Source organism: Corvus brachyrhynchos, unplaced genomic scaffold (assembly GCF_000691975.1).
Source record: "Corvus brachyrhynchos isolate BGI_N302 unplaced genomic scaffold, ASM69197v1 scaffold162, whole genome shotgun sequence".
NCBI classification, from domain to species: Eukaryota; Metazoa; Chordata; class Aves; order Passeriformes; family Corvidae; genus Corvus; species Corvus brachyrhynchos.
In genome coordinates, this window is record NW_008236696.1 from 2,952,268 (window position 1) to 2,975,243 (window position 22,976).

General features: G+C 43.7%; 1 protein-coding gene across 5 annotated transcripts in view; it reads left to right on the forward strand.

Annotated features, from left to right (window-relative positions):
- Nucleotides 1-4,797: 4,797 nt before the first annotated feature.
- LOC103625095 (calcium-activated potassium channel subunit beta-2) overlaps nt 4,798-22,976 on the forward strand; it is a 143,043-nt gene continuing 124,864 nt past the window's right edge. For 4 of the 5 annotated variants that reach the window (XM_017726913.1, XM_017726914.1, XM_017726906.1 and 1 more), the window contains exon 1: nt 4,798-4,991. In XM_017726913.1, coding sequence (XP_017582402.1) covers nt 4,954-4,991 — 38 coding nt within the window. In that variant the 5' untranslated portion in view covers nt 4,798-4,953. The remainder of the gene's footprint in view (nt 4,992-22,976) is intronic. The other variant, XM_017726910.1, reaches the window with a different exon arrangement.

The following is a 22,976-nucleotide window of genomic DNA, read 5'->3' on the forward strand; positions in this document are numbered from 1 at the left end:
AAGGATCCCCATTAAGTTATCCACCTTTGTGTGTAAAATCACAGGGTGAATTTGTATCACCAAGGGGCATTTTAGTGAAGTACTGCTTGGGTTTGGAAATATGCCTTCCCCTTTCATTCCCAGTGCACCTGTAACCCAACATTGTGTGAGTTTAAGTGTGGTTTTTATGCAGAGGAGGTGAGACTGCATCTTATGCCCACTAAACGTTGCTCACAACCTCCCAGGAAATTTGGCTGCATGAGGAATCATCCAATATCTTAGAATAGCCTCTGGGCCAGGGTCACTTCTTTAATCTCAGTTGTTCTAAATATTTTTTCCATGAGACACATCATTCCTTTTACGCACCTAACCCCTAGAAGTGTTTGCTTGGCTGCTTTTGTTGATCTTACATGAAACAAACTGTATTTTAAAAGTTCTGGTTCTGGGTCCTGGTTTTTATCAGAAATCCTCAGGAAATGTAGCAGAAACATATTATTTATCAAATATAATTTATATATGTAATGTTTATATGTAATTTATGTATTTATTTATTTTCTTTTTCCAGGTTATGTAAATGTGGCCAATCCACCAGAGTCCAGACTGGTGATTTTTGTTTTAATTGGTGGCTTTGATGACATGTCATGTCCTCAAACCCATCCACTACAGGGTTTTTAGGTAGGTCACACTTAAACTCCCAAGGATGGATGGCCAAGAAAACCTCCAGAGAATTGTTCTGACAGCAAGTTCTCCTGTTAGGATTTTGCAGCTTCTTGCAAATCTGCATTTGACTAGCTTCATTATCTATTTACATTCATTTTAGCAGACTAAAGATTTCCTTGTTTTTACATTTGTATTTTTTCTGTAGGGTGCTTAAGACTAATCAAATATTCCTTAAATTCTTAAGAGCTAAATAGATGGGGCTGCCCTGAAAGTTATCCCTGCAAGTAAGGTCTTCCGAGGTGTTCAGTGTTTTCATGGCTCTTCCCTCCCACATTTTCAACATGCATTTGGACCTCCTGCCAGGAGGACTTGACACCAAAAGCACTGAGAAATGGGTTTGCAAGGGGATACTCCCCTATCCTGTGCAGCATTCCTACCTGGAATCAGGGCAGTACATCAGCCCTTTCCACTTCCCACATTCATGCTTTTAATACTGCTGTCTCAGCTGGAATCCCCTGTTGACAAATCATAAAACAGGAATGGAGAAGAGGAAGAGCAAGATCACTTATTAACATGCAGAAGTCATTAATGAGGATACAGATCAAATAAAATTTAGTGGAAGGGGGAAGTAAATTAAAACTGACACCAACAGATGTTTATGAACAATGGACAGAAAAGAGGCTGTAAAGATTTGCTGTGTCTCACACAACATCAACAAGAGATGCACCAGTGAAATTAAATGGCAGCAGCCAGCAGAAGGAATGATAGGGAATCTTTTTTTCCCAGAATACATAATTAATTTGTGATGCATCTGCTGTGAATTACTATGAGGTCAAATTAGCAGGACTCAAAAACATTCAGCTGTTTCTATCAATAGGAATATCCAGATTCTTTAACCATGAATAAAATGTAAGAGGGAATTTCTCTAAGTGCTGAAATACAACTATCACAGAATTTCAGAGGTATTATCCTCTGAAAGCAGATAGTGAAGCACCACAAAACTATCATGTGCAGGGGATTTTCTTGAAGAAAAAGTGGAGTGGAGGGTGTTCTGGGTCTGTCTTTTAAATAAGGAATAATATAACCTGAAAACGCATGGGGGAAGAAAGGTAAATGGTGATACTCAAAACGTCAAAAGTCAAAGGCAAATCCCAAAGGCAATACAAAAAGGTCAAGGGTCATCCAGAAAGGTCAAAGGTCATACCAAAAAGTGAGAAAGTTATCAGAAAGGTCAAAGGGTCACTAGAGATGTAAAAAGTCACTAACACATCAAAGGTTACATAAAGGTAAAATGTCAAGGACAGGTCAGAGGTCACACAAGGGTCTCTCACAATGTCAAAGGTCACCAAAAATTCAAGTATTAGCCTGAAATGTAAAGTGATCCAAAAGATCACAGGTCACAGAAAGGTCAAATATCACCCACACAGTGAAATTTGTTCGCTGAAAAGTCAAAGGTCACCCCAAAATTCCAAAGGTGGAAGACCAACCAAATGTAAAAGGTCATCCCAAAAGATCAAGGGTCATCTCAAAAGGCCAAAGGCCATCCTGAAACATCAATGTCCACTCAAGGGGTCAAATACTCCCTCTGAAGGTCATAGAACACTGAAAGGTCAAAAGTAATCCCAAAATTCAAATGTCACTGAAAGGTCAAACGTCTGTTGCTCTCTGCCTTCTTAGAGACCCACCCAGGGAGTGAAATGGGCAGAGAACTGAGTGACTTTGGTGCCACTGACCCCTGAAGCAGCACCCTGTGAGAGGGCAAGCATTGATGCAAGAGGGGCATGTACACACTGAGGTGTAATTATACAATTACAAAGCTAAATATACATCCTATTCAAGTATTAATAAAAGTAATATACAGAAGGATACAGAGAGGGGACAGCAGGACAATTTCAGTATTTTGGGTAGTAACCAGCCTCTGGATTGACTATAAACCCTGTCCTTAGTGCATGCAGAGCCAGGTTTGGTACCTAAGAACATTACCCATGCTTCTGACAGCGCTGCATTAATAATGAGGAAGAAAATATTTTGCTTCAAAGGCCCTTTGAAAACCAGTAGCTTAAATATAATTGTGCTGGAAGTACTCCACTGATTTTCCTCTGTAAGGTGACCAGCTCTGTGAACAGTGAGAAAGCACAAATCCATTGCTGGCAATTACTCCAAACAGCTGTACCAACCAATTTGTATGCTGGGAGGCTTGTAAATTATGTTCTACCATTAACCTGGCTCAATTATTCAGAGTTGACATGTCAAGCTTTTAACCAGCTACAAAGGCAGCAAGGCCAGATGCTTTTTCTGAGAGAAAATGATAAAGGAGGGCAAAGTGTGCTGTCATGTCACTCCATGTTGTGCCAGACCAAAAGGAGCATTCTTAAAGGAATAATCCAAATAGAGTAAAAAACCAGGATGCTATGTTCTTCTAAAGGCCTGGTTTTATACACAAGGACTTTAGTGGTGGATTTTTTTCCCTCCAAAATCAGTTCTCACCTCTTGTACAGTGTTTTAAGTCCTCAGTTTTTAAACCTTGGCCAGATGCTGCTCTAAGGTTTGCACAACCATTGCATTGGAGGGGAAGATGCAGGTTGCTCCTGCCCAGGGAGTAGTTCTCAGCTTGAAGACAGTGGCCAAGCCAGGGCTGGGGACACTTCTGTCCCTCCTGGGTTTGTGTCCTCCTGGGCTTGTGTCCCAAGGCCATCCCTTACCTTGCTTGGCAGTGTGGATGGAAAGACTTACTGGTTTGCTCCTGGCTGAGAGGAGTTCACATGGGGAAGCTCCTTCAGAAAACAAGACTTGGAGGAGATGCTGACTGCAGTTTTCAAGGAGCACCGAGGGCACAGGCATGCCTGCTCCATTGGGTCTGAGGAGATTTGGGAACCAAGTGGATTCAGGTCTCTTTTAATATTCCAGATGAGAACCAGATGACTCCTTTCTCCCATGATCTGACTTATCACCTTATTACATGACCTGTGTGTCTCCTTAAAGTAACTCACAACTTTTTAAAAGTCCACCAGCACATGGAGAGGAAAAACAGCAAAGCAAGATGTCACAGGGTTACAGGGGCACAGGGTGGGGGTTAATATTACATTTAATAGGAGAACTCCTGAAGCAGTTCTTTCACACCTCTGCTACCACATACAGCATTTTCTGGCTCTGGGCTCAAGGCAGATCTTATTTATCCTGGTGAATGAAACCTTAATTTCTCTCAACCTCCCTGAAGTATTTCCAGGTTTATTCTGAGGCAAGGGAAGGACCTGATACTGGCTTTTGGAAAACAAATGAATTTGCTACACCCTGGGAATTTTCAAACACGATATATCCATCAGTTTTCCTTTCTGACTAACATTTGGCAAGATGTACCTGTCAATTTTTTTTAATTCAAACCAAAATATGTTATTTCTTCCAAGCCACACATTGACTGTCAGCACAAAAGTTTCCACGCTGCCTCTGTGGGCTCACACGCGGAGCTACCCTATGACCTAAACCAGGGAACAGCCCTGGCACTTGGAGAAGCTCAAATCCACTGAGGCAAGAGTGTGAAAACACAGCTGGGCCCAGCAGCTTCTGCTGCTGCAGTAAATCCCTTTGCCCCTCCACACTTTTCTCTACTCTGGAAGTCTTTAGAGGTGAAATCATGAGTTCTCCTTCTCATTGCAGTTCTGTTTTGGCATTAAAAATCCTTCTGAGGCAAGAACAGTTTGGCATATTTTCCTTGTCTCAAGGTCTCAATCAAGCTCTTAAAAAATTAAGTTATTAATCATCTAACATTCAACTCTGCTGCACTGAGGGTTTCTGGCCAGAAACCCCCATAGGTGGTTATTTCAAATATGACTCTGCTTCTGTTGAAGACTTTTGAATTAAAAAAACCCAAACCTGAAGTATGGAGAAATGCACCTTGTGATAATTACTGCCTAGCAGTGTATTTTTAAAGCAGTCAGCTGAGCTTCTAGTTTATATTTCACTAATTTGCTTACTTGGTAAAAAAACAAAACCCAAAAAAAGCCCTGACAAACCCCACATTCATCATGTAGTTTATCTGAGGTCTCCTCTGTGGCAAAGCATTGCTTGCAAGAAGGAAGAGAAGCTTGCAGGAAAATTGTTTTGTAACAGATGTATCGACGGAAAAAGTTACTAACTGGGAGTGTTCTTCCCTCCCCAGTCTCGCCGTTGCTGTTAGTGCCGGTCTGTAGGGTGTAGCTTTCCTCTTGGGCTTCTGTGTTTGCTTTACGTGTTGCTTTCCTCTTCCTTTTGGTCAGGAGCCTTTTTACAACCTGGCAAAATAACACTGAGCAGCAGCACCGAATCTGCAGGACAAAAATGAGCCTTTGCCTTAAATATCCCAGAGACAAATGGAGGTGAGTAGAAACAAGTCTGGGCTGGGGAATTGCTGTCGGTTTGCTGCTCAGAAGTTATTAGCAACTAGTGTATTGGATTTGTTTGGGGTTTTCCCCCTATTTGGCTGCAATGTTGAGAGTTTAACTAAAGTCTGGCATGGAAATATAGTGGAGCTGTAATTGCATCCAGGCCTTGGGTAGGGATTACAGAGTTGGCTGGGACAGAAATCCTTTGAGCAGGGTTTCCTGGGCCCTCGTGGCGGACTCAAACACATTTTCCATCCTCCTTTTCCCTGGTCTCGCAGAGTGTTTCTGTGTTTCTGATTCCCTGTGCACACTACACCTACTGAGAGCATTTACCCTGCTCCCATCATCTCCCTGTACCTCATGTATAATGCAGAGGTTGTATTTGCTCAGCTGTATTGAATCCTGCTATAAAAGCAGGGTGCAGAGGGCAGGTTCTGGATGCACAGTGAATCTCTGTAACTAATAAAATATAGCACCTGCCCTGCTGGAAGTATCAGTGTGAAACCAGACTTGACAGGGTAAGTGATCCCACTTCATAATCCTGTAATGCTGGTACAATTTGGTGGTACTGGCATAAAAGTGGTACTGAGAGCTAAGATGGACTTTGAGATAAATTAAAAATGGTGTCTTTAAGGGAAAATTACTCAGTACAGGATTTGATGACGTGCAGGTCTTTTACTCATAGGGTGTCATACCTAGCAGTTGGGTGGATGAAAATGACTTTGTGTTGTACAAACAAGACTCCACATGTGAATCAAGAACAGAGTAAAAGACTAAATATTCTTGACACTCCTTCTTCCTGTTTTCTAAGTTATCTTTTAAGAATCTTGAAATTTACTGAGATGGAAGGTTTTTTCTGTACTGTTCAGTGAGTATTTCTAATATCAAACTTTTAGGTTACATTAGCTTTGCTTGTGTTTATGGTATGTTTTTGGTCTCCAACTGCATTATCATGGGGTTTGGAGCCAGGTTTCCCGACTCAACTGCCAAAAAAGAAAACATTTGTATTTCCTGTTTGCTGATTGTTCAGTCTAATGTCTATTTAAAAGTTTTCTAGGAAAATACTGATAATAAACCATTGCAACTCAGCGACCACAGGGCTAGTTCATATATGAAGCAGAATGAACATATTTCTAAAATATTTGATATGATGTAGGATCAACAAACAATTCTAATAATGTAGAATCAGTAAACTTTTTAGATTAGTTTCCCCTTCAGTTCACAGAGACCAGACACTGTGCTCACTCATGTCATAAAGTACCAGAAAGCGGAGCTGTTGTTTTGGTGCATGAGGGGAATGTAACTTCTGAGGGGACACTAACTCAGCAAGGGTGTTAGAGAGGGACAGCCTTGAACTGGGGATATAAAAATTATCTTTCTGTTGGCCATCACCTCTGGCTTCTCCCTGCTCTCTCGTAAACCCAACATTCCTTGGGGCAGGGACTTCCCCTGACTGGGTGTTCCTACAGAGCTCTGGCTTTATTCATCCCTTTCCACGGCAAAGAGTTCACTGCAGTTGATGGAAGGTTTTACGTGCCAGTACCAGAGCTCACAGGATGCCTGTTCTGTTCACTGGTTTCATGGACACACTGAGTTTAGCTGCCTTTTTGTTGGCAAAGCCAAGCCCTTACAGCTGAGTCACTCCACACAAAGCAGCAGCTTTGAACATTTGCTTTCCCACAATACAACATTCCTCTTTCACCAAGGCTTCCAGGACACTTCTTGCTGCAGAACTTTGCTACACTGAGACAAAAACACAGGCAGTCACACACTTGGCAACAAGGGAAGAGAGAAAAAGTCCTGTGTCAGGAACAAACCCAGAAGACAGGCTTGGGTCATGCTTAAAACCTTGAACGACAGACACAGAGAAAGGAATTAAAAATAACCTGTATAGTTATTTTCACAACCTGATTTTTGTATCAGGGAGTATTTCTAATGGTTTTTCACTTTCTCTTTTTGGACAGCTTGAAATACTGCCCACAGCCTGGGTAAAATCTGAAGGGGAAGGTTTTGGGCACATGAAAATAATCTATTGCAGTCATCAAAGCCACATCAAGTACGCAAGGTGATGTAGGAGCAGTCACCCCTTCTCTCCTGAGCTCTCTGCTGGAGCACAGACCTTGGATTTCTGCTGTGAGCAGTTCGTGCTCACAAGTCCGTCTGCTACAGAGTCATTCTAGCTGGCTATTATATTAATTAGTTTAGACTATTTTAATAATTACTCTACTCTGAAAAAAAAAAAAAGGCAGAATTATGCTAATTGTAGAATCCAGAGATTAAGAAAAACAGCATGTGAGGAAGAGTACACAAAATATCCACCTGTAAAATAAAAATGTGCTGGGGAATGGAGAGTGAAGAGAAAGAAACACCAGAGCAGCCAACTAGAAAAAAAAAGGCCAGCATGATACTTGATAGTCACAGGAAGATCAAAAATAAAATGAAAATACTTTGAAACCTCTCAATTGAAACATTTCAGAAGAGCCACCTAGTCTGAATGAAAGCTGTCAGAATGGTATATTGAATTCAGCAGGCAAATTTGAACAGGAGATGTCTTAAAAACAGGGGAGAACTATCCCTATAAGTAATATCTGACATGTCAGAAAGTAAAGTACTTTTGAAAGAAAAACACTGGGAATGGGCAAAAAACTGAATTTGAAAATCTTCCATCCAGTGTGTTACTACCTGCTGCTGGAGATCTGACAGCCATTTAAATTATTTCTCAAACTCATTTAAGAAAAAAAAAAAAAGGGCTTGCTTTCCCATCCCCTCAATTAGAGAAAAATCATCACATCATTTTATGTTGAGAGTTAGTTGATGAATGTGGTGTCATATATCACTGCCTCTGCATCTGACAGGAATCAAAGCAGACAATTTGAAAGGCAAGTGTCTTTGAACTGCTAATTATGCTTAACAAAGAAAGTGTTTCACATGTTGATTCTTAATGAAATTTCTGCTTTTACCTAAAAGGTTTTTCTCCCATCTTATTTCTGGACAGCAAGAAATTATGTTGAAACTAACAGTAGTCTATTTATTTCTGATTATACTGTCATGTTTAAAAAAGTGGAGAAAATATCCGGTGCTTCTTGCATAACAAAAAGCTTCTGGAGATTTGTTGAGAAATACTGGTAAAGGTAACCCCCGATACATATGTTTCTCTTTTGGATATGTGATATTAAAGGCATCTGTGAAAGTTCGGAGTGTGAGAAGAGTATTTTAGCTCAATTTCTCTACCCCCATGAATTTCTTCTTCCTCAACTTTCTCTTTGGGGCCTTATTCTCAGAGCAGTGTAAAACACCCAAACAAAAGCTACACCAAACCAAATCTTCTCAAACAAGAGTGATTACCAAACAGGAGGATAAGTCAGAGGAAGAAAAAGGTAGCAAGTGTTGGGCCAGCAATTTGGCATTCTCTCTAATTCCACCATATTTCAGTGCTTTGCATAAGGTTCAGAAATGAAAAACCCACAAACAAAATAAAGCCAGCAAAACCCAGACAGACAACAACCAGCCAGAGGCAGCACAACCCCTCAGAGCTTCAAATCTTTTGACTTACATTGTTCTGTAATCTTAAAGCTCCTGAAGTGATGCCAAAAAGTGAAACTCTACAAGTCCTGGGTTAGAAAGCAAGTGGTGTGTATGTGTTGGCTCTGCTTTGATCTGCCAGAAAAGAGATTGTTTTTTATGGTCAACATCAAGCCATATCTTTCAAATTAGGAGTGTTCAGTCTAGGAAAATACTGGAGTATGAGACTATGATGAAAGTTCCACTAATGTAGAGAGTTGCTGGCAAGTCAGGAATTGATGGAAAAACCTGCAGTATCTGATATGAATAAATAAGTTTTATACTTTTACTCCCCGTCACTGGAATCATGGATTTTGCTGCTGATTATTTTTTAAAATTATAATATTCTCTGATTTATATTCCATGAAGAAGGGAATGCAAGATTTGTGCTAGCTCCTCAGACTGTAAGAGACAATGTTAACCTCAAGAGTGTTGATTTTCATTTTCCTTAAAACTGCTTTTAAAGAGCTTTACATATACAGGCTGAATAAAAATGACAGTCAGGCCTGTTAACTACCTTAGAATTGCTCCTTTCCATTCCCAGTTTGTCCCACGTACTCCTGTGAAGTATGCAGCTTTGGAAAAATGCTTAAAACATATAAATAGTACAATTCAGTCAATTGCTCTTCATCAGTAAATAAGAGAGCATTCAGAGGCACTGTCATGCAGCACAGCCTGGGATTAGCTCTCAATTGCCTCTTCTGTGAAATCTTCCTGCTGTTTCCTCGCATCCATTCACAAACATTCTTCTCCTCCACCCACTTACAGCCCCTACAAGAGTGTTTAGGAGCTCAGCTAATTTGGCTGGGATTAAGATGTGGACATTAGATATTAAAAGCAATTTTTAAAATCCATAATGTGCTGGCAGTATCCTTAAATGCTTCTGTTACCCTGGCACTGACTGGTATGGGTTCTGAGATGGTGCCAGTTTGACAGCACTGGTGGGATGCTGGGTTGCAGGAAGCAATTTTGGTGCCGTTCCCAGTAGGGCCTGGGGAGAAGTCACTGGATTTGAAGTGTGGAAGAGGCTCACCATGGAACACCCAGCGACCTTCTCCCAGTGACTGTGGCACTGAGACAGGGGTGGTCCCTTTTGTGGGACACTTCTATGCACTCCATGAAAATGTGCTCAAGGATGAAAAGCAAAAGGAAAATAAGAGGATGAACCAAACAGAGAGTTAGTCCAGTTTTACCTTATGCCTTGGGAAGGTAAAGAAAGAGAAGAGTGACCTCAGTGAGATCACTAATAGAGCACTGCCTGAGAGCTGCTCAGTATGTGCCAAACCCCATTTGCTACAATTAAGGTCTTAAAGACAACTGCATAAGGACATTAGGCCAAAAACCCCATCTAGCTAAAATTCATGTGTACATTACCAACAACAACCTCACAGGCAAATATTAGCATGTATCTCCCCTTTTCCAGTCCTGAGATTTGCATGTCCCCAAAGGATCAGTGTGAGTCCTGGAAGCATAAGGAAACCACACAGTGGATGTGTTGTCTGTCAGATGAACATCTTAGAGAGCAGCTGATGGCTGAAGAGTTGTGTTTTTCATGAAGCACATCTTTTACTTTATCCCTAGTGGAGTGATGGGTGATTTGAGAATTTTGGAAATGATTTTGGAAAACAGGTTAGGCAAAACAGAGAGAAGTGGTACAGGGAAAGCTGAACCTGCCATGGGGCAGTAGATGGACCATGTGACCTTTGAGGGGCCTCCCAGTCTTTCCTTTCTATGATTTCTCTAATTTAATGCTTCTGTTTCACTAACTGGACAGATGGCCCTGTATTAGTCACCAAATAAGACAAATGATGGAAGATGGCTTAGGTGGGGCCAGTTTGGACTGTTTTGCTTGCATTCATGAGCAGTCTTGAGCTGTCATGAGCTCTGGAGGAGCACTAACAGGCTCCATGCATGGCCAGTTGTTGTCTGTGTTTTCAGACAATTGAAAAGCTGAAATCTTGCCCAGCAAAAGAAAGGTTGTGCATGCAAACACTATCCATTTCACAGCTTCTTTAGAAAATACGCAGTTGCCTACACTAGTCTGTGATACTGTTTGTGTGACACATATTCCTCCATCACATTAGTATTCCTATCACAATATTGACTTTTAAGTGAAGAAATGGACTTCATCTGTATGTTTGGAGGCAGAAGTTCTAAAAACTACTATAAAAAATGTCAGTTTCTGACCTTATCCTGCAGATGAGCCCTGAGAACTTTGGTCTCTTTTGAGAGGCTGCTATCAGCATGCTCAAACATGAGCCAGGTGAACGCAGTTGACCCTGAACTCCTGACTGTGTCCTGGCCTTGACTGCCTGCAGGATAATGAATGAGCTCACTGGTTTCAGGTGTTGAGGCTGCTTGGAAATGATGCAGCACTGGTCTGTGTGTCACTGGTAGCACTGGGAAAAGGAGCACAGGGACAGGAAGGTCCATCCATTCCACTCTCACCCAGACTGGGTGGAATCAGTCACAGCAGCAAGTCCTGCTGTCTCCAGTGAGAGTTTCCCTGAATCCTACTGCAGTGCATTTACTGTGTTCAGGAGTTTTGTTAAGAGATTGAAAGCCCTGGATTTAGAGCAATCACAAAGCAAATAGTCTTGAAAATAATTTTATTTGAGCAAGAAGAGCCAAGTCATCTCCCCACAATCTCCCCACATCAGTCTTTCTCTGATTTGCAGTCTCAACTGTACACAGGGGAAAATTAAGATTTATCTGAGTCAGAATACACCTGCATTTTAGTTCTTTCACTGTTGAGAAATATGTACAGTTGTTCCCATTATTTCAGAAGGGTTTGTTTGTTGGTAGTTTTTTAACATCACCCCCTGGTGTCTTTTTAATTTTATTTTTTTGAAAGGCTCTTATTTTTGGAGCTTAGGAGTCATAATGAATAAAAACCTGGGAATGCAATTCAGTTCAGATCCACGTGTTGAGTCATGGGTTCCTCTTCAGTATGTGCAGGAGTCAAATCATGTCCTTGTAAGGGGATTGGCAACAGCTTTGGAAATATCTGTCCTCTTTCCCAGTTTGCAATCATGAGCTGTACTTCCAGCTCAGTTTTATGTAAAAGCAAATAAACATTTTATCTGCAGGCATCAGATATTGTCTTGGTAACCATCCCTGTATCTGTGTGCAACTGCACAGGGTGGGAAAGGAGGCTCTGAAATATGTTATATGGTCTGAGTGTGTCTTACGCTGTTCATATTCATGCTACTATTAGGAGACCCTTCTCTCTCTCTCTCTTTTACTCAACCCAAACAAAGCCAAACACATGCTTCCCACAGCTCTCTGTCATCCATCATGTACCTGCTCTTTTATCATAACTGTGCAGCATTTTCAAAATCAATGCTTACATTTTGTCAGTTATTAATAAACAATTTTTCAGTGCCCTAAATCCCTTGATTTGGAGAATGCCCAAGCTAATGAGGTGAACAGAACCAAACCATTTCAGGCACTGTCGGCTCAGTGAGACCTTCAGCTCTGTTTCTGAGCTCCTCCTCACTTTGAAGAGCTCACTTTGCCTCTTGGAGTATATTCCTGACCTTTGCCTCCTTTTACCTATTTGAAGTATATGTTTTTGCCATGCAGCTGCTTGGGCAGTAGCACCCCATGGAAACAGCCAGGGACATTTTTGTGCTGTCCTGGGGGTAAATGTAACCCTCACAGTCTTATCAGCACACCAGACAGACACACACCTGTGTTTCCCCAGCTGTATTAATAAGGTGAACCTTATTACACATTTGTTAAGCCATGAGTACAACAGCAATCTTAGGCAGTACAACCCAGTCTTAACATTGATCCTAATCTAAAGGCAAAGCTGTGCTCAGGCAGAACAGGCTTTCAGGTTTTGATGGCTGCTTGTGTTTCCAGGTTTTGGTAAGGAAAAGGTGTTGAAAACACACTTGAAACAATTTATAATCTACTTTCGTGGCTTCAAATAGGTCAGATAAACATCACAGAGAATTTGTTGAGGAAAACAAGCTGCCATTCTGAACAGCTGGAGGTATATCCATCCCCAGAGCAGAGTCCATCAAACCCAGAGATGTGGCAAACTGCCAGACAGCTGCATGTGTGTCATTTTGATGGTGACACAGGAATGACCTCTGGGCAGGAGGGGATTAATGATAACTCTCTGAAGCCCCAAGTGCCTCATTTTTGATCTTCCTATGGCAGTATATTTCTTCTTCCATTTTCACTTTGTTCTCAAAGCTTCACTCTTCATTTAAACCCTCTAAGGAAACTCCTTGCAAGATAGATGTACATTACCCTTTCAGTAGAAACAGAATCTCTGTCAGAAAAATAAATACTGAAATCTGTTTAATTCATGTAGACATCTCCCTCTCATCTTCTTTAAATATTAGTTTAGAAACCAGCTTTAATTTATAGAAATTTGCCATAATCCAGATAGCATGGATTATTTCTATAGTGATGCTCTAATGCTAATTTGCAAGAATGGGAGAAAAATTGCCATCCTAAAAAATTGGTTTTGTCCTTGGATGAAAGAGGCAGCAAAGACAGTGCCCCTGGCTAAGTGAAGACATGAGATAGATATGAACAATGCTCTATATGTGAAGTCTGGTGTTGGAGATGTTAATAATTTTCAGTTTAACTCCTACAAAATTAAAACTAAAGATTTATACTCATCTCCAAGCAGAAACCTACTTGGAAATATCCTGACTTGGTGTTTTGAAACATGTCAAAGATTACCTCTTCATAATGACCTTGGACGTGTGGATCCAAATAATGATGTCTGGGTATTTATAGGAATGGTTCCTCTCAGAGCTGCCCATCACAGCTAATTTTGCCAAATACACATGAAGTTTATAAAATCAGAAACACTTTTTATTTAATCTGATTCTGTCCATGAAAATGAATTGAATGAGCCCTAAATCTTAGTCCAGCAGTCTAATGTAAGACTTAAGAGCCACCATGTGGGATACAAGATTTGGTGGGTGCTGTTCTTAACTACAATTAAACTCAGTGTGCAAACCCATGTGCTGATGATAACACCAACCAGCCTAGACACTATTTGTACATCACCCTCCTCCTTTTCTAAAGCAGGGGTTTAGGGCTAAAACTGTGGGTGTAAAAAGATTTAGTTTCATGCTTCAGGCTTGATACAGGTACAGGGCACAGTCACCATGATTCGCATTCCTTACTTGGGGTTCATCCCTATTCAGTCCAGCTGAATAACTGGTTTCTGTGAAGATGACAGACTGTCCCATCTCACACATCTTGCAAGCACATTCCAGACCAGCCAGGAACACACTGCCTTGCATTGAAGCTAGAGGTGCTTGGGCAGAGCTGTACCAATCCTTCTTGGCTGCCAGAAGGAAGGTAAAATTAGGAAAAAGACTCCTACAGAACAGTACAGAGTTCAAGAACTGAGTTTGTCTGCAGACCATGGTGAGACAAGAGTGCCAGTCAGCCAGCCTGTCCAAAGGCTGCTCAGTGGGGGCACTTGGGTGCAGGACCAGGGGCAGGAGACAGGACAGCTGGACCATTCAGCTCTGCCAAGACTTGATGTGCATCTTGGCTTGTCAGGACCAAACAAGTTCTCCTCTGCCCATGAACCCCAGAGCCCAGCAAGCAGATCTAGGCCAAAGTGAGAAAGCAGCACCTGCCAGCATATTTGCAAGACCTGTTGTGAGTTCTCCACAAATATTATTTGTGGGGAACAAAAAGAGATTAGCATCTAACCACTGGCTCTCAGTAGAGTCACCTTCAGACCAGTCAGGCACAGTCCTACTTAATCTGCCTGCGTTTCCAGAGGCACTGATCACTATGTATCTTTGCATCATGGCCATCCATCACACCACCAGTTTCTCATTTAAATACTGCCAGCAGCACTGTGAGCAGTAACACTCCCTCCTTCTCCCTCTGCATCTTATTATTGAAGTTGCTGCTGGCAAAGGAGAGTGGCTGTGTCCACAGTGACATTAGTAGAACTGTCAGCTTAATCAATGCTGATCCTTTCCCCCTCATCCCTGCTTCTCTGCCCCTGTTCTCCTTTTGGAGGCAGCAGAAAATCCATATAAATTCACCACTGTGCACAGCCATCCAGCAATCCTGCTCGTGTCCCATGGGACCTTTGGTACCCTGACTGTCTCCAGCTCCACATGCCATGTCCCCCTCAGCCACCCAAGGTCCCCCAGCAGAGCCTTTGCCAGGGCTCCCAGAGGCCTCCTAGACAGCAGGAGCACCTCTGGGAGCAGTCAGAGCAAGGAACCCATCAGCTCTCTGCAGTTTAGTCATCACAGAGGAAACAGGATTCCAGCAGCACTAAAGGCAGAGCAGGGCACGAGAGGCTGGGTGCTTTGATAGAGACCATTCTGCAACCAAATAAACTTGTAGCAAAGTTTTCCAAACCCTTGGGAGCTGGAATGTTTGTAAATAGTCCCTAGTCAATTCCATTCCAACAAAACATGCATTTCCAATTTGGAAAGGAGCAGGTAAACCTCCACTAGCAGTGCAGCCCTATTCAGCTCACTCATCCCACTGGGCCATTATGGAGAACAGTGTGGTCTGTAAAGGGGAACAGAGCTGCAGACAATACTTCATAACATGAACTGCAGAGGATTCACCATCGGGGGACCATCCAGGTGCCCCATCAAGTCAGGCAGAACTGGCAGACACCTGTGTGGGCTGAGAGCAGCTGTGTTTGGTCACACAGTTGTAAAGCATGAGTTACAGAGGCAGCTTGTTTGGTATTTTTGGTTTTGTAGGGTTTCAATTTTTTCAAAGACAGTTTTCAAAAATGGGGATTTTATTTTTTTTCTCCTCAGTTCACCAGGCTGACACACAAATGATGGTGTGCCTTGTTTGATACCATGTGTCAGTCAGCTGGAACTGGATTTCACATAACAAACCATTAATAATGTACTTGGGCAGAGAGCATCATAGCAAAGATAGACATTCTTGGAAAACTAGCATTTCAAAAAGTTTCAGCATCCATAATCCTCCCTCTCTGTCTTATGTCCTGCACATTTAGAGCGTGGGTGTTTGCACACCACTGTCTCTCTCTACCTCTTGTCAGCTCATTGCAGTTTTCAGCCTACTGTCAGTGTCACTCTCCCCTGTTGTCATCTGACATTCCCTACAGTCTGGAAAGGAAGATCCCGAGTGCAGTGATCTGCCCCACTGTCATTCAGCCACAGGACCTGCAGAGGAAGCCCAGGCCAGCAGCTTTGACTTCTGGTCTCTCCTCCACCCAGCCCATCTGAACCACAGCCAAGGCACAGCTTGTGCCAGGGACAGGAGGGATCATGCTCAGGGACCCAGCACCCTCAAGAATTCTCTTTCCTGCAATTTTTCCCATCACAGAGTAGATATGGCCTGACACTACAGATGTGTTCCTTATATTCTTAATGGTTATTCCCTATAAACTTTTCCACTGTGTCTCCATTGCTTCTCTGACATTATCTTCTTTGCAAAGCAATCAAGGAAAATTTAAGTACATGTTATTACACCAGGTTTCCCTTAGATTTGGGGGTCAGAGAAGAAAAGGTTTGTTTCTTCCCTCCCATGACAGAATGACCCCCTCCAAGCAGCACTGCAGTACTAGCAGGTTACTGCATTTCAGGAGGAGTAATTCCACCTGGTCGACATTCCCACCAGCCCAGCTGTGGAGAGCTGGTTGTTTAACATCTCTAGATTGCACAGTGATATGAACCTAATCAACACCCGTCTCAATTTTTAAATCTGTTTGAAAACCATACTTTGTCTTCCTCAGCAGTACTGCTTCATTTTCCTCTTCCTCTGAGCTATTATTTGATTCACTGTCAGTAGCTGGCACTGACTGGAACACAGTTCATAGGATTAACCTGGGGCCACAGCCCAGGGCTCAACAGTCCTACAAGCTTGGACAAAGCACTGTGGCCCTGTTTCCTCATCTTTGACATAAGAGTAATGCTTCTGCTGCCAAGGGAGGCTGGAATAATTATGCGTCAGGAATATTCAGTGCTAAACACTTCTACCAGTCTATTTATCATGCTTATAGAGTAATGGCTTTCAGGAAAACGAGATTAGAGAATAGCCCTGTAGCTACAGGGTTGGGCTGGAGTACAGGAGATCTGGCTCCTGGCTCTTAGGAAACAGGAGAGACCCTAGGCAAGATTTGGGCTTAAAATCTCCTCCTTTAGGATGGGAACTGCAACCTTTCCCTCTATGGAGGCTAAATAGTTCCTATTTGTGAGTTTGCAAAGAGAGCAGTTACTGTCAGTTTTTAAGTGAACTGTCACTTGTACAGTTCCAATATGGATTTAGTTTATAAATGAACAACAAGAAGGAATAACAGCAGTTAGGAGAGGATTTGCAGCACTTGGTCAATGTCTGTTTCTTGTATTTAATGAAACCTTGCACACCAGAATTAATTCAATGAAGGAAATGTCTCTTGCAGCCAATGTTGGCCTCAATAGTCATTCATGACATTGAGCAAGACAGCTATTGCTTGTGTCCTTTCCACTGAAAATAAGGAGCACACCATCAGACCAAATACCTACTGAAAAACCAGACAAGGCTGCTTACAGTCTGGAAAACCAGCAGACATGCTTTGTGGATTTCCCTGTTAGCACGATTTCCAGACAAGCCTCTCTACCACAGTTCAAAGAGTTAAAGACATGCCATGCCTGATCTCCCATAGAAGATTTGAAGGAAAAGCCCAGCAGATTTGATTGATGCCAAGTGGTGTGTGCAGACAGAGCCTGTCCTGCTGCCTCCCACTGCCCAGCCCACCTGCTGCCCACCAGCTGCTCCAGCTGCCGGTGAAACTCCACGGCAAATGCTCTCGCTCTGCTTCTTTCAGTGTTTCCTGAGGAAACACTCACTTCATCTGCTGCTCTTTAAGCAATTAATGGACTCCATGAAGCATCTGGTGAGCAGGGGCTCTGCAGGGCCCCTAATTTGCAGCAGCTCACCCCCTGTGGCACACGTGTGCTCTGGCCTTATGGCCAGTGCCTGACCAACGGGTGCAAACCAAATGCTGTGGAGTTGCACTGACACGTGCCAGCTGGCTACCTGCCCTCATCAATATGCATAGGTTTGATAACATACACACTCATATTGGTTTATTAGCATCGGTGAAGTTACTGCCAGAACTGGCCTTTCTGCAGAGCAGTGCCTGGGCCTGCACAGGACACGCTTTCTTTGCAATTGTGCAACTTGCTCTGTGGAGAATATCTTCCTTTAGCCCTCTTCATCTTCCCCATAGACAAATATTTTAGACTTAGATTACAGAAAGCTTTTTCTTTTTTCCCAAAAGGTTAAGAAAAGCTGCAGTAGCAAAGATGCTCATTTGAGAATACCAGCTAGATGCTGGAAAGGAAAACTTTGGGTAACGCAAAATGTGTTTCGGTAACCTAGCTGGACAAGAAGATGGGATTGAGCCACCTCTCTTCTCCCAGAAAGGAAAACCAAGTCACAGAGCTCAACCTTTTTTAGTCTGATAAGTTAATTAGGGAGTAAGAATCAGAATTCTACTGGTTTTATCCCTTTGAAAGTCAGAAACAGAGACAAATCCTTCCCTGCAGTATGCTGCTCTCAAGAGCAAGAAGGAGTCTCCACTTGCTGTTCAAGTAGGAGAGAAAGCAACAGTCTCAGGCATACCTGCACAGTCCTGATCTTTCCAAAGCATTCCATCTGCACAGAGTTTTGTTCATGAGTATTAACAATAAATTTTTTGCTGACATGCTTTATTTACTATGCTAGTCCTGCCTGGTTCTTTACACCATTTCTTGCTGGAATATCATGTTTTGATTAAGAAACAAGGAGTTTGCAGAGCTGCACAATGTTGCTGCTCATCACATGAGAGTGATGGGAATTTCACCTTCCTCTTCAGTAACCACAGCTCAGTGCTGTGACCACACCACCTGCACCCTGTCCTAGGGCCCTCCGTGGCAAAAGGTACCCAGTAACACTGGTGAATGATTCAGCAGTGGCTACAGGAGTGAGAAAAGGAGAGTCCTTGTTTATTTCAGGTTGGTGACCAGCACATTAGGAACCAGCAAGTGAAAATACAATGACCATTATGGCACTGACCTCCAAAAGGCACTACCTTCCAGTTTGCCAGGAACAGGGAGGGCTCTGATGAATTCCCTTGCTAGTCTGATGATGGTAGGACACACTGAAAATAGTGAGTGTCCACAATACCGGTGTTGCATGAAAGTTTTTGTACAAAGTGTAACCACAGCTTGTGTAGCTTGAGGGAGATGGAGAGGATGGAAGGAAAAACAGGGTGAAAGAAAATGACTGGTTGCAAGGAAAGCACAAGAAGTGGGGTGTCCTGTGGCACAGCAGTAATGAGGGGCTTGTCTCATTTGTAAAAATTATTTCCATTCTCCTTTCTCTCTGGATCTGTCTCTATTGCCTGTTTGCCCATTTTATGCCAGGACTGTCTTCTAATGCACATTTATACATTTGTCAAAGGTTCTGTGCAAAGGGAATATGAACATAAGCTGCACTTCCTAGATGTGCCAGCATAACACCATAAGTGACACTGGCCACCAGCAGACAAGGAAAGCCAGTAGGATGTGGCACAGAACTGAGGCCCTGCCTCAAGGGATATTCCTGACCTTAGTGTTGTTCTGTCTGTGCTAGGATTAGGCTTAGTTTAAGATCAATAGAAGGATTGGAAAAGCACACAAAGAGCTGGTCTGCTCTGATGTGTAGCAGTTTACAGATATATTGCCCATCCATCCTACGCAGAGTCCTTCCATCAGCTCCGCTTTTGCCACAGCCCTCACTGCAGGGGTTGTGCAACTCAGGAATGATTCAGCGCTCAGGATAAAAGGATGAGCCCACCACTGACCCAAGCAGTGACAGACAAGGCAAGGTCTCCATGGACTCAGCAACTTTACCAGAACATCGACTGAGTTTCTCTTTTCCCTGTCTCATTTTCCCCAGCAGAGAAGCAGCACAGCTCTGTTTGGGCAGCGAGTGTCACTCAGCCATCTCATCCCCTCCTCAGAGGTTTGAGACCTTTCTCCTTGGGCAGAAACTAACTGCAGTCTTACACTGGTCATGTGCCCCTTGTGAAGGGCTGCACTGACATGGCTCTCCTCAGACCTCCTTATCCTCTGCTAATTCCATGTCTTTGCTCAGACCTTCCCCTCCTAACCCCCGAGTGAAAAAGTGTCTCTCCAAGGCAGGCACCAAAGGCAGGCTGAACTTCTTGGCTATATTAACATGGAAATTAAGGCTAATTGAAGGAAGTGTGGTTACCTCCATATATAGCATTATAATAAATTGCTGCACTATTTCTAGCATCCCTATTTTCTCCAGAATGCTTAAATACCAAAGCAAGTGCAGATCCATAGCATTGGCAAAAAGCTGCAGAGGATGAGTTTGTTTCTTAGCTTATAGAACAGCCAACGTCAGAGAAGTGACTTAATTTGAACACAAAACTAGTTTTGTGAGGAAAAGAACAAAATATCGGGTATGAAGAACTGTTTAATCTTTCAGAAAAAGCTGGAAGAAACAGCCATCTAGTAGCCAGCTGTACCACAGTGAGTGGCAAGGGGAACTTCCAATGACTAACCATGTCAGCATGGATGGCAAGGTTCTCCCTTCTTTGACCACCAGATGACAAGCCCGACTTCCAGAGAAGTCGTAACCTTTTCATATCAGGATCTCCAGAGACACACACAAAGTGTTACTTGAAAGAAGCTCTCCCCTATAGTGGAAAAGACTTTTCAGTGACAAGGCCGTGATTGCATCCATACAGACATGCCTTCCATGGGGCAGAGCTGTTCACATGACTTTTCTAGGATAACTTGCCCCAGAAATCATCTCTGGTGAGTCTCTTCAGTCTCACAGGGCTAGTGGGTCTGGTATGGAAGGTAGGAATGGTCCTGAGATGCGGGAAGGTTGGGTCCATTCTGCTTTGACCCCAAATCCTCTGGGACACTGGGAAAACTCTGGGACACGCCGCCAGAGCCCTGCAGTTTTGTGGGTGCCCCTTGGGACCCAGCAGCTCCTCTCTTCATCCCCCTGTGCCCTCTCTGTGCAGACCCCCCTGGGCAGGACTGTCCCTGGAATTCACCTCTAGGTGCTGCTATACTACCAGCTATGGATTTCCCGGCAGGAAAAACGGGAGAGGGATGGCAGCAACTTCCTCATGTTGCAGGAGGAAACTGCAGCAGTTCTGGATCACCAAAATGTGCCTTTTTTTAAAGCATCATTTTAAGTCTTGTGTAAACCAGCACACCGGGCACAGCTATCCCTCCACATCTCCTGCAGGGATTGTGGCAGAGGGGACACCCTGAGCATCACCTTCTGCACCATATTTTGAGTGAGGAACAGCTGTAGCTTAGTTTTTCACACGAAGGAAAGAGAAGAGGTCAAATTGAGCTAGTGGCATTGTCGGGTTAGGAGTTAACCCTGCTAGGTCAAGGGCAAGGACAAAAGTGATTTGTCACAGACAGCAGTAATGCACATGGGGCTGATTCTGGAGGGTGAGGCTTAAGGCTCCAGGCATTAGCAAATTAGCATTTTGCTTAATTAGATATTGATCACTATCACAAAGCATGTCATGACCACTGTAAGCTTACCACAATGCGATGGAAAATTAGAACATGTAGCAGAAAGTACATTCATTCTTCCTCCTCCAGGAAGTTTACTCAGACATTTAGCCAATCTGCAAGTCTTATCCTGCTGTTTCCTAAATGAGTGACAAACATTCCCTTGTTTCCCAAGGGAGCCCTCAGTTTTGCTCTTTACTGCCATACAATGATTTTTACCTTGCATTAAGGTAAGGTGTTGTTCCTCCTTTCCTGATGCCCCAAGGTACACAAATTTAAGGTGTTCCACACCCAGTTGAACCCATGCCAGCTGTGACAACTGAAGAAGAGGACTTTGTCTTCCCACCACTACAGAGATGCTGTATTAACTGTGTTTTCCTCTGTGTGTCCCATGCTATGCAGGACATAACACAAGTTCTTTGTGGCCAGATGAACCCTCAACACCATCCCACAAATATGCTGTGAGCATTGGAACAGTGGATAACAGACCTCCCTGTCCCTGGCTAATGAGAACTATGGAAGTTCACGTTGCATCTCTGATAGCCCACGTACACTTATATAAGTGGTTTATTCCTATATGTGCTGCAGAGAGAAAGAAGCAAGAAGATTGTGCCTCTTATAAGTTTAGCCTGGTTCAGCTGGTCTGCAGGACCTCTCTGAAAGTGCCCACGGGACACTGCATTTCCTTTGAAATATTAATCTCAGCTTAGGGCAGGGATGCTGCGTGATCAGGCACAAACCTTGGAGAACAGCTCTCTAATTTTTCCATCTGGGAACTCTTCCCTCAACAAATGCATTCAATGCCTATATGTGATCTCTGGTGATCTTTGCATGCTGAAATGTGAGAGTTGTGTGATGCTGCTCATAGGATGGGAAGGTCAAGTCATGCCATGAGAATTAGTTGGGCGGCAGAGAGCTGTCTTAGGGCACAGTGATGGGAGCAACCGGAAGGTGCTCTTCTGGAGCATAGTCTGACACAGGTGACCCTGAGACACAGGAGGCAATGCCTCAGGGGAGGAGAAGCCTTGTTACCCTTGGGATGTTTAGCTGTTGCCACTTCAGTATATAGGAAATACTCCCTGGCAGGAACCACACAGCCTCAGCTGCAGCGGTGTCCAGGCAATCCAGCAGGACTAGCAAACTGTGGGGAAGAGGTCCTGGGCAGATACCAGCAACAGCTCTGCATGGAGATGAACCCGCGAAAGAATGGCCCCTACCCACTGCTCTGCCACGTCAAACCCTGTCCTAAATGAGAAATGGTGCTTGGGAAACAGCAGGGAGCAGAGGTGCTTTACAGCCCACGGCACAGGCTGTGCCACCTCCCTGACAAAGCTCTGGACAGCTTCCCTGCACCTGCTGGAGAACTGATATCCCTATTTCTCCTTTCTCTATAACGAACGGTGATGTTTGCTCTGAGTCCCTTATGGAGCTGTGATGGAAGCTGAGCGCTGGCTGTGGGTACCTGAGTTCTCTCTTGGCGCCTGAGCTGGGGCAATGTTTGGGAGCTGGCACTGCTGCACTCAGCCACTGACGGCTCCCACGACCCGCACACGGCCACCACGGCAGACTGAGCCTTCAGTGCTGAGCAGCTCCCCCACAAAAGTGCATTTTGCAGCACCTTCCCTGCAGCCTAATTCAGAGCCATGCTGTTACCTCGCCTTTGCCAGCCCCCTCTTTCCTATGCTGTTTCACATAGCCGATAGCAAACTTCCCGTTTGTGTGAACACACTCCCCCCGCCCCCTGCCGCCCCCCACGACCCGCACACGGCCACCACGGCAGACTGAGCCTTCCGTGCTGAGCAGCTCCCCCACAAAAGTGCATTTTGCAGCACCTTCCCTGCAGCCTAATTCAGAGCCATGCTGTTACCTCGCCTTTGCCAGCCCCCTCTTTCCTATGCTGTTTCAC